At 38.0% G+C, this 12,146-nt stretch overlaps 1 protein-coding gene across 2 annotated transcripts in view; it reads left to right on the top strand.

Moving 5' to 3' along the window:
• LOC110460910 overlaps positions 1-12,146 on the top strand; it is a 110,178-nt gene that overhangs the window by 24,190 nt on the left and 73,842 nt on the right. For both annotated transcript variants that reach the window (XM_021514121.1, XM_021514122.1), the window contains exons 2-11: positions 936-1,041; positions 3,962-4,071; positions 4,202-4,742; positions 5,363-5,587; positions 6,058-6,540; positions 7,302-8,144; positions 9,084-9,356; positions 9,976-10,355; positions 10,973-11,146; positions 11,667-11,784. In XM_021514121.1, the coding sequence (XP_021369796.1) occupies positions 936-1,041; positions 3,962-4,071; positions 4,202-4,742; positions 5,363-5,587; positions 6,058-6,540; positions 7,302-8,144; positions 9,084-9,356; positions 9,976-10,355; positions 10,973-11,146; positions 11,667-11,784 (3,253 nt within the window). The remainder of the gene's footprint in view (positions 1-935; positions 1,042-3,961; positions 4,072-4,201; positions 4,743-5,362; positions 5,588-6,057; positions 6,541-7,301; positions 8,145-9,083; positions 9,357-9,975; positions 10,356-10,972; positions 11,147-11,666; positions 11,785-12,146) is intronic.

The following is a 12,146-nucleotide window of genomic DNA, read 5'->3' as shown; positions in this document are numbered from 1 at the left end:
TTTATCGACTGATCTTTATCCAAATAGATACTGGATGAATTCAATGCTACTTTTTGTTCATGTTCATGTTTAATTGAAATAAGATAAATAGCATCACTCTGCAGGTTCTGAGTAGGATTACGTCTGTTATATCCCACTGTATGTCATCGTAAGAGGCCAGTAATGGGGGCCCTGGTCAGTTGGGGAAATCCGTAGGTCTTCTGCGTAGGGGACAACAAAGAGACCAAAATTGACCTGCGCCGCAATGCAACACTTGTGATCTATCTGTTCTCTATCCTTACTTCTCTTGGCCTACTCTAGATCTACCTGTTCTCTATCCTTACTTCTCTAGGCCTACTCTAGATCTACCTGTTCTCTATCCTTACTTCTCTAGGCCTACTCTAGATCTACCTGTTCTCTATCCTTACTTCTCTAGGCCTACTCTAGATCTACCTGTTCTCTATCCTTACTTCTCTAGGCCTACTCTAGATCTACCTGTTCTCTATCCTTACTTCTCTAGGCCTACTCTAGATCTACCTGTTCTCTATCCTTACTTCTCTAGGCCTACTCTAGATCTACCTGTTCTCTATCCTTACTTCTCTAGGCCTACTCTAGATCTACCTGTTCTCTATCCTTACTTCTCTAGGCCTACTCTAGATCTACCTGTTCTCTATCCTTACTTCTCTAGGCCTACTCTAGATCTACCTGTTCTCTATCCTTACTTCTCTAGGCCTACTCTAGATCTACCTGTTCTCTATCCTTACTTCTCTAGGCCTACTCTGTCTTTTCGGTTGTCGTCTCCTTGGTCCACATCTCCATATTGATTGGCTACACCCAATACCTATCAGTACAAACAAACCAATAAACAGCCGATTGGCGAGTCGCGCTCTATGATCTATTGTAGCTTATGGACATTTTTCAAATAAGAAAGCCTTAACTGGGTTACTTTGTTACAGCGGCTGACTGTGACAGAGAGGAGGCTCGAACCTGCTTCATGTCTTTCGCCAAATACGTCACCATAGCAGTCAGTGTGAAGGGGAAACACCGCTCGCACATTTGTCGGTAAGTTTTATAGACATCGTTCCATTCAAACTTGATCCTGAAGAGTTTTTTTCTCCTAGGAAAGCACTGTCCCTCGTATTAGTACAAGGCCTGAACGGATTCTAGCTGTGTTTGTTTACTTCATATATACATATATATGTTTACTTAGGGTATTTTATTAGTGTCATACTCAAATGAGGGACAATCAGGTTTTGGACGAAAATGACCTAGTTGTTGATTAATCAATTAATTATTTTTATTGTGTTACATGGGCAACATACCTCAGGGGGTTTTTTTCAAGAAAAGGATCTTTACTAAACCACATCAGAAACAAATTCATCTTAGGTCGCCCTCGCCTCAACCAGCAAAATACAGTCAAAACCTGCCATACTACATTTTAAATAGTTTCGTAATTTGCAAATAACATATTAAAGCAGTGCTCGTCATGAAGTTGGTTACAAACTAACAACTCAAATATATATGTAAACACCTCACAAACGTGATATATTTAAAAATATTTATCTTTACTGCACTTGATCTCTGAGGAAGTGTTGCGTCAATAGTCTAGTGTAAGTGTTTGTGACCAGGTATCTCAGTGGTCTATAGTGAGAGTTTTGTCCAGGTATCTCAGTGGTCTGAAGTGAGTGTTTTGTCCAGGTATCTCAGTGAACTATATTATTTGTAATCAGGTATCTCAGTTGTCCTTTGGTATAGTGCGTCTGTTACTGTTCGAGACCAGGTACATGAACTATAAGTATACCCCATGCAACGAAGTTAGGGGGGAATACTGGAATCAGGTTGTCCGTCCGTCTGTCTGTCTGTGGACGCAATGTACCTCCTAAACTACTGGGTGGATTTGGGTTATCTCACGAATGTATGGCCGTTGGTTTATAAACCTTCCCTAGCCCATGACATAGTCTTGAAGGTATGTCGTATGCCAAGGTCTAAAGGTGTGATTGCAACATTTTCAAGTAGTTCAAAAATACTCAACGTGTAAAATTACTCTGAACACCTTAGTTTAGGTCAAAATATAGCTGTAACCACGGACTTCTAATCTAATAATCTAATTCCGTGTTTGTGGTAATAAGGTTGTGTAATGTTAGCTTGAAAGTTGTGTATTGCTCTTGTGCGTTACACGGTCTTTTTGTATGTGACCCCCCGCCCCCGAGATTTTCCATATTTTAAGCAAGACCTACATGTATATACAAAACATCATGGATATAATGTAATCTATTATTTTAGAGAAAACACACTTTCATTTTTTTCAATTTTATCAATTTACTTACGCTGACTAAAAATAAAAACTCGACAAAATTATGTGTAGGCACGTGCCTACTCGAGCCTAAGCCTGATACCGGTTCGATACATATCGTTGTAGTGTACTACAGATGATGCCAATTAACGAAGCTTCCCATGCATCGATCGTTCGTTGGTTAATTTGTCAAAAAAATAATCATGTGCATGTATAACCCATCAATGGAATTCCGGAATTGGCCAATTATAACTCTAACGTCGTTTCTATGTTTTGGTTGTGCATTTCCGGTTTCCGGAATAAAATGTGAAGTTGGAAGAAGATTCTGTTTCAAGTCCTCTTTTGTCCTCTCATTTTGCATAAACGCTATATGTTTACGAATCAAAATTGGACATTATTTGAGATGAATTAACAGATAATGCGGTTTTGACACCAGCGTTTGCAAGAAGTGTCACAATTTTTGTTATTTATCATTATTCCTGTATATATATATACTGTCCCTGCTGTGACCTACATGAATGTGTGAACTCCAGCGTACGTCTGTCCGCCGAAGACTGCCTAATATACAGACAACCCAAAAAATATAGTGACAACAAATTGCTACAAGACTACCTAAACAACCTGGAAAAATGGGCCAGGCAATGGAATTTAACACCAACAAATGCTACGTAATGAACATCAAGGAAAAAAGCCACCGATTCTACACCGTAAATGGCCATATCGTGGAACAAGTGAAAACGGACCCCTACCTCGGACTAACGATTTTAGACGACCTAAATTGGAATGCCCACATACTAAATATATCAAGAAAAGCCAGTTCGGTCATTGGCTTCCTTAAAAGAATTCTAAAACATTGCCCATCATAAGAAAATCGCGTATATATTATAACGCCTAGTACGATCTATTCTTAAATATGGTGCAATTACAGAAGCTTTATTTTACGTCGAATATTATAAACATACAACATAAGCTACGAAGAGCTTGTATTTCGACAATCCCATACATCCAAAAAGTAATTGACAAGCTTGAAAGATTACAACACTTGGCAGCCAGCTGTTTCATAACAAGTGACTTACATTGTATGTCCAGGGAAGATCGTTGTGTCACAAGGATGCTGGAGAACCTGGAACTACCAACACTCCAGGTCAGGCGAGCACAACAGAGGGTCATATTCATATATAAGGTGGTTGAGGGTTTGTTACCGGCTATACCTCAAGCTGATCATCTAATAAAAACAAGATCAAAAAGGAACATCAAAGCCAGGAACAATGGACTACATGTATATATAAAAACATGTGGTAGAAATATCCGTATTAAACTACTCTAATCCTACACAGTACAGACATACATGTACAACTGTAATTGTGAATCTTGGCCTTCCAGTGGACATTTTATTAAATGCTGATAGATACTGCCATCCCACCTCCCTCCTAGTGGAGTCTTTGATTACCAGGTCCAAACCATTTACCACTTACACTTTAATAACTACATGAAGTGATGTACATTGTTGTCTCAATTTGAAAATTGACTGAAGAGATTCTGATTATAAATCAGAATAATTTTTGCATCAGGGTGTATTTACTTAATTTTTGAAGAAGAATCTGTTTCAAGTTCTCCTTTAATTTATTCTGTCACATCACATAAACACTAAAGTTCACATCTTGTATAACAATCATACTTTTTTTGTAGAATGAAAGAAGAAGCATTGGAATGTGAGGAGAAAACCAAGAGGTGTTCTGAACATATGTCATCTTACCTGAGCTTATTCCACGCCCTGATGCACCACGCGTGTGGCAGAGGTAAGGGCACTGTAAATCTTGATAAAATAACATTTAAAAAGTGAAATAATTTGTTGGTGAGAAATATCTTTCATTAGAACATCATTTTGTAGGTTAATGTTAACTTAATTGCTTCTGTTTATTTTTTCAGGAGATATGGAAAGTTTCGATAGTGATAAAAGTGGCAATAGTGCAGAAGATTTTGGCAGCTATGATATTGATGATGTTGACTGGGGAAAAACTGGCAATAGCAAATCAGAGGAAAGTACAAACAGTGGAAGCAGGGAGGATGACAGCGGAAACAGAGATAGTGATAGTGGAAGCAGAGACACAGATAGTGGAAGCCAAGAAAGTGGAAGCAGAGACAGTGATAGTGGAAGCAGAGACAGTGATAGTGGAAGCCGAGAACATAAAAGCGGAAGCAGAGACAGTGATAGTGGAAGCAGAGACCGTAAAAGCGGAAGCAGAGACAGTAAAAGCGGAAGCCGAGACAGTGATAGTGGAAGCAGAGACAGTGATAGTGGAAGCAGAGACCGTGATAGTGGAAGCAGAGACCGTGGAATGGACAGTAAATCACAGGAAAAAGAAGAGAAAGATAGTTGTTCTCCAACATGTGATCTCCAGGCCTCAGCGGTATGCTTCCTGCAATTTATGGAGGTGTTTTCTCAAGAATCCATTACCGGAATCTGTAGGTAGGATGGAAAAACACGTTGGAAATATGAAATATTTAAAAATAATATTTATGAATAGAAGATTATTAAATAAAGAGCATCATAAATTTCCTGTTTTAATATCATACATATATTTAGAAGTTTGTACTAAACAAGTAACTTATAAAATGTACATTGTAAATGTCTTTCAACATAATAGAATGTGGGGGAAGACAATAAAACGTTTGTTAAATTTTTCTTTACCAGCATTACTCTGACTATTCTATAGAAATAAATTGAATTGATCAGATGTCATGAAATGCCTATGGAATAACAAATTGTAGCTGTAACTGCATAATAAGACAAAATTTGTGAAAAGTCTGGTGATCACAATCAGGATGTAGTTTTCTGTTGAATTGATGGCTTTTTAAACTTAACTTTCATTTGGTATTCATTTCATTTTTATTAAAACAGAAATCAATATGTATATATGTCTAGGTATTCAAAATGATTTCTCTGAGATAATACACACAAAAATGCTTATATTTCTGAAACTTTAAGGAATATTTGATTTAACATTAAAATACTCAAGGTAAAGGTAATAATTGTAATGATTGAACTGATCTAGAACTATTTAAGCAATCTGTAAATTATCTCAACAGGCAGTCAATGTGGTCAGCCAAGTGTATGTCCGCAGCTGTGGTAGGATGCCAATCTGCCCAGAAGCATGCTGTAATGGCGCTGGTCAACAAGGTGATGTTGACCCATGATGAACTTTGTGGGTCAAGGTCATGTGAGCTGGAGAAAGCTGCTGCTTGTTTGAAGGAGGCAGGAACAACAATAGAAATACTGCTTAAACAGCTGACTCTGGCACCTCTGTTGTGTGGGTGAGGACATCAGATGATTAACATTTATAAAACATCTGCTTTCCCTCCCTTTGATTCACAACCTGAGGGGCTACAATGTACATGTACTAGTACTATGCATATCAAATATGAAGGTGATCCCCTGAGATGACAAAGCTGGTACCAAAAATATAATATAGGAGTGAATCCTGAAAAAAAAGACTTCTTTAAAAATGGGTTGATATTTTACCACCACTGTTTTGATCTTTAATACAATTTGTTTTTGTTTTTTTTAGCATATTGAATGGATTAACCTGAATTTGTATGAACATTCAAATTAAATTACTCAATTTGTCCATAGTTGTCATGCAACTTGTGTATTTATGTTCAGTATTTTCATATTGACTGTTTATCAGAGTAAATACAGACTGTGTAGGTGGAGGGATTTATTAACATAAACCAATGTATCCCCTCAGCCGTTGTTAAGCTACATTTATGTATTATTGATACAGGAATCTGAAGGGAGCACTAGCTTGTGTTTATAACCACACATCAAATTGTGAAATGAGTGACTTTACCTCATCGGAAGAAAACAGTGATGAGAGTATGGAAAGGGGAGGCAACCCAGGACGAACAGACAACTCTTCTATGGAAGACAATTCCACTTCAACTGAAAGCTCTACAAGGCCCACTAATCAAATGGGAGACAACTCCACTGTATCACGAGGAAACGTTTCTACCACCATAGGTGTAACTATAGATTCTACAACAAGGTCCGGAGTAGACGGAATAGGGGATACAGCCTCTGAGGAAAACAATGGGATGAGTGCCGAGATGTTGATGATTTACCTACATACGATAGGTGTGACTGCCTACAGCATATGTAAGGAACATACTGTTGGAAAAGACATGATGACGGGGGCATGGCTGGGAGGAGATTTGGCCTTTAGTATCCTTCTGGGTTCACCCTACACAAGGTCCAAGGATGTTTGTGGGTAGGTATATAGGAGAAAATATAGTAAGAAAGGTTTACAGTGAAATAAACAGGGCAATATCAGTATTGTCTTTTTTGTAAAGTTTGTGGTCAATGTTCACCAGAATTTCTACTCTCTCTAAAATATTGCCCAGTATATTATTACAAGATAGTGTAGAATGAGTATATAAAGTCTTGACCAATGTGCTTAAGGAGAAAGGGGGTCGGGTGGTGCAGTGGATAGCGCACATGCCTTTAACCAAGGCAGCCGGAGTTCGATTCCCCAATCAGACGTGAAAAGGTTGGGGTTACCTGTCCGACCATGTGGGTTTTCTCCGAGTACTCTGGTTTCCTCCCACATTCAGACCCCCACACGCTAAACACGCTAACATCCGGGCCAACAAGAGTGATTAATATAAGTTGAAATAAATTGTTTCATAATTGTTGTAAAGTAAATAAAGTTTATATGTAAGGGGGTCTATAAATATCTTCATTATGCAGTTTATTCATTTGATAGAAGGATTATCAGATATCTTGTGTGGCATACTTGACAGTGGGCAAGATAATCTCTAAATATTATAAAAAATGTCATTACCGGTATGTACTGTGTACACTGAAGAGCTCTCAGTTATAAGAATATATTCCTTGTGAATATGCCAGAAAGGCGAAAAGATGTGAAGTGAATTTAGGCAGATCTCAAGGCAATCATTCCTTTTATTTGAAACATTAATATTGCATTCAATTTGAAATTTATTTTTATATGTTTACAACTTTCTTTTACAGGCAAGTTTCAATTCATAAGCATTCACAGATGATCATGACTGGAGGGAATTTTGAGAAATGTAGAAACAGAAACGCTGGTCTGTTTAGCAGTGTGTCTCATAACAAGGTGACCTCTGGATGGAGTGGAGAAAGTGGAAAAACTGACAGCAGGGAAAGTTCAGGCAGTACAGACACTACTGACAGTCAAAAATCTGGAAGTATGGGAAGTCGTTTAGCATCTAGAAGTATGGAAAGTCGTACAGCATCAGGAAGTATGGGAAGTCGTCCAGTATCTGGAAGTAAAGAAAGTCATCAAGCATCTGGAAGTATGGAAAGTCGTACAGCATCAGGTAGTAAGGGAAGTCGTCCAGGATCAGGAAGTATGGGAAGTCGTCAAGCATCTGGAAGTATGGAAAGTCATCAAGCATCTGGAAGTATGGAAAGTCGTCCAGGATCAGGAAGTATGGGAAGTCGTCAAGCATCTGGAAGTATGGAAAGTGGTGAAAATGAAGAAGATTATTGGGAGAAATATCGATATAGAGAGGATTATTTCAATGATCTATCAGATGATTTTCTTTGGGGCTTACACACAGATCACAAGTCCTCACAACAAATGTTCTACCACATCATTGGAGACATGTGTGTAGACCCGAGGAAAGAAGACGCGGCGGACTGTCAGTCTGGCTCTGAAGAGATGATGGTGACTGTAAGTGATGCCACCACAACTACTGCCACTCCAACCACCGCACGATGTGAGTTTGATGCTGGAATGGCGTGTGTCCTAGATTCTAATGTCCACGAGATGGCGCTGCAAGTTTTCTTGTCCACTGGGACCTATAAAGAAGCCGTTCGGGAAATGTGTTTGTGAGTATAGATATTTACATGTATTTTTGTGACTTAGATGAGGGAAATTTTGAAAAGTGCTGATGTCATTGATGATGTAAAGGTGTCCAGTTAGGTAGACATTTTAATTGTCCCTATCTGTGTTGGTAAGGATATGAGTTCTAAATTATATGGATATTTGTAAAAAAAAAAATGAATGTTCCTAACATCATGTCAAAATTTCCCTGAATTTAAAAAACATTTACACCTAGAACTGGCTATGATACCACGTAGCATAGATTCAGTCAATATCTAATGATAGGACAATTAAAAAAAGATCACAGTAAAAAGTGGTATATGTATGTTTTGTGTATCTGATTGTAACCATACCCTTGCAGGGGCAGGTATTGGAAAGAAGGGAGGGCCAACACTTTTTTCAGAGTGATTTCCTTATGTAATTCTTGCGCATTTGGCACAAGATTGACATGCCAAAGGCTTATGTGTGAACACTGAAGGGGTTGTAGGAGGCCTTACAGCTTAACCTCCAGAGAGAAAAGTGAAATCTATAAATGTTCTGTTGTGGTGTTTATTAAATATTTAGCATTAAAGAATTAATGTCCAGTTGAAACAGTATAATTTATATAATTGAATTTTGATATGATTAAGAAAGCAATGCCCAATTTGCTATGTAGTTCTCTTAATCCACAATTCAACATAAAAATGGATTTTCAAACAAACTTTGAATCTTTTTTGAATCAAGAAATTTCAAACCAACCTCATATCATGCAGAATATGTATATTGATATAAAATATGTATGGGTTGCTGCAGTGTACATGTAGTCATATCTAATTGATAAATAAAACTGGTAAGTTTCTATATATTGAAATGAATAAGGGAGATTATAAAATCAATCAACGTTAACCACTTCAAGTTAGGAAGAACATGTATTTTAACAGACATTTTGTTCTTTCCTTTGACAGTGAGGTCCATAGAACACTGACGTGTGCATATGACAACATTGTTGGCTGTGAGATTTACCAAAAAAATCTGGTCATTGACGCAGTTCACAAGCTGCTGTACATCGTGGGAAACCAGTGTCCTGATCAAATACCTTCCACCACAATGCCCAAACCAACTACCCCACCTACACCCACCCGAACCCCTAAGTGTTCGGAAATCAAACCTAAGTGCAGGATTGGGGACATTGAGGAAGAATGCTTTGTCTCTCAGTCTGGAGTGTCCGCTTCTTGTGAGTAAGTAGAATATCAGATGGTCTAGCTGTTTGATGGTGAATGGTAAGTTCAAGGTAAAGGTACTCTCATTGTTTTATGCAGCGCTGAATGATATGTTAGCAATCAGGTGATAAATGTGCAAAAAAGTATTTAGGTAATTTATCACTGAACTTACTCATTTCTCATGTTTAATGTCAAAACAGTCGGTAATTACTAATTGGTTTTGGTTTGTTGAGTTAAGTGTCCAATTAACAGCTAAGATCATTTATGTGTGCCTCAGTGTGTGTAATGTATGTGTGTGTACATATGCTGGTGTATTTGCCTCCTTGCAATAGTGTGGATCTGATGCCGACTTTAGAGTGCTACCTCACTCAAATAACATGCAGGAGGCACCCTGCACATCATTCCACCCATTAACTCTCTGATTAACCACTGGTACACAGGTTAACCTGTCCTAATTACTACTAACATTTTAATATCCTGTCCGTCAATTAATTAGATCTATACTGCACAGTGGGATATTTTTACAGGTTTGATAATGCTTCGCTATATTATCCTGTATTTATTATATTGCAACAACACATAATCATTTCTTGTTGTTTTTGCCAATACTACATGATCTGAATGCATTTTGTTTCAGTTCCTACAATGCAACATTGCATTGTGTTGGTGACCTTGTAAGACCATGCCAACAGATGCAGACCTCAGTGGCCACCTACATGTTAGATAATCTCCGCGAGAATCTCACCGGTTGTTCTGATGACCTTACAAACTTCTTTGAACTTCCCTATGATGACTCGTCCAGGCTAGCTGAGTGCACACTTCAGGCCGCCAGGGAGTTCCGTGCCGCCATTAGAGCTGCTGAGGAACCCACCCGCAGGCTGTGTATGACTTTATGGAGTTTCTCAAAATGTTACGCAGGTTTTGATCTTCCGACGGCCACCAAATATTTGCTGGCTCGCTCCGAGGCTCTCTTCAATGACTTCAGCTATCACCACTGCATGGCTTTGGAGGAAGAAGGTGGGTTCTAGATGCCAGCCAGTATACATGTACCATGAGGCTAGTTATCTTCTCAACGCTATCTTTACTTATGCTTCTTTTGATTGTATATTTCACATTTAGTAGTATGTATTGATTAGAGTACTGAACATTAACTTTTGACACTCAGGCTGTTAAAATCTACCTGTTTAGATATATATTCTTCATCTTATGCCGAAGGTTGAGATTTCAGTCGTCATCACACAGTAATGATTGCTTATTTTTCTCCCACGCTTTCCTATCATAAAAATTATTTGTATTGGTGAATTCCATGCACAGCACTAGTCATCAAATTTTGTTATGAAATTGGTGACATACCTCTGTTAAAAGCTGCATAAATATTAATGATGATGCAATGATGATATTTTCAGAATAAAAGTGTGAGCAAGTTGTCTTCCTTTATGGAGGTAAAGACAGACGTTATCTTTTCCCTTGCAAATACGGGAATGCATCTGTGAAGTGTGGCAGAGTAATCAATCATTCCTTGCTGGAGAGACTATACACTGTATCTTGTATAATTTACTGCCATACTTACTGGGTAGATATGGTATTTAACAGGAAACCATTAAAATACCCTGTACGTTTTGTTTGATGAACAGAGTCCGTGTCTGTATGTGACCAGCCCAGGATTATAGGACTCTGCAAAGCTGCCATGCCACGCTTTTTCTACAACTCCACATCACAAATGTGCGAACCATTTTCATATGGTGGATGTGACGGAAACGACAACAACTTTGACACCATCACAGCTTGCCAGGCGCAGTGTGTTGAGGGTGAGGCAATCATTTCAGCTGTGTGCTGGTGTTTCATCTAAACTCAGATGTCAGTTTTTAGTTTTTCTGACACAAGTTTTAGTCAGATCTTGAAGTTCAGATCTGATCCTGCCGTTTTTCTTTTCAGATTCAGCTGGTTAAAAAATGGTTGAACCAGATAAGCGGAAGGCCCAGATCACTGTTATAGTGTTTTTGGTTTTTCTGAGTTTTAGTTAATGTCTAAAACCTATAAACTGTTGTAAGATGTTCTTAGAGAAGAAGTTAACTGCTATTGCATAGTAGCTAGTGGTTAACTGTATTTACACATCTGATCAAGCTTTGAGCAATGATACTGTTTTCAGTGATTTCATCTCACGGTCTTTCATCTAGCTCTCGCACACTATACTGCTTTCCATAGAATTCAACCAATCGTGGGACATAATTGCAAAATGGCTAATTTTGAAAATAAGATCCTATATTTATTAATCGTATATACCTTTGATACAAACCTTGACAAATCGTAAATTGACTGTTTTTACAGTTGCAGCGTTGGATGATGGGTGTGATATGTCAAAGGTTTCTGTTTGTATATCCACATACCTTCTTAAGCTCTTCACCAAGACATTCATGCCGTTCTCCCATCAGTCTCTTATATGCAGGTAAATCAATATCTTCAACAGTTTTCTTGTATTTGTTGACAAATCATCACCGATGGACATGCTTATAACTTTAATTAGGAGGATGGAATGCTGTAGGTTTATAGTATAACACGTTGCAATTTGAACTGAACAATTGTGAAGAAGAGATTGTACAAAGAACAAATTCTATTATTTATATACCAGTGTACGTATATATTATATAATATTACTGTATGCACTTTTGTACTTGCAAGGTAAGTTGAAGGCGGTATATATCAATACAAAGCATGATAAACAGTGATATTCGGAATATATATTCAGTATAAGCAAATATCCTAAATTTATCTGATGCATCATTTTGGAGCAAGCAAGCAAGCCTACTT

Source organism: Mizuhopecten yessoensis, unplaced genomic scaffold (assembly GCF_002113885.1).
Source record: "Mizuhopecten yessoensis strain PY_sf001 unplaced genomic scaffold, ASM211388v2 scaffold10521, whole genome shotgun sequence".
Classification (NCBI taxonomy): Eukaryota; Metazoa; Mollusca; class Bivalvia; order Pectinida; family Pectinidae; genus Mizuhopecten; species Mizuhopecten yessoensis.
Note: the sequence above shows the minus strand (reverse complement) of the source record. Positions and strands in the feature narration are given on the sequence as shown.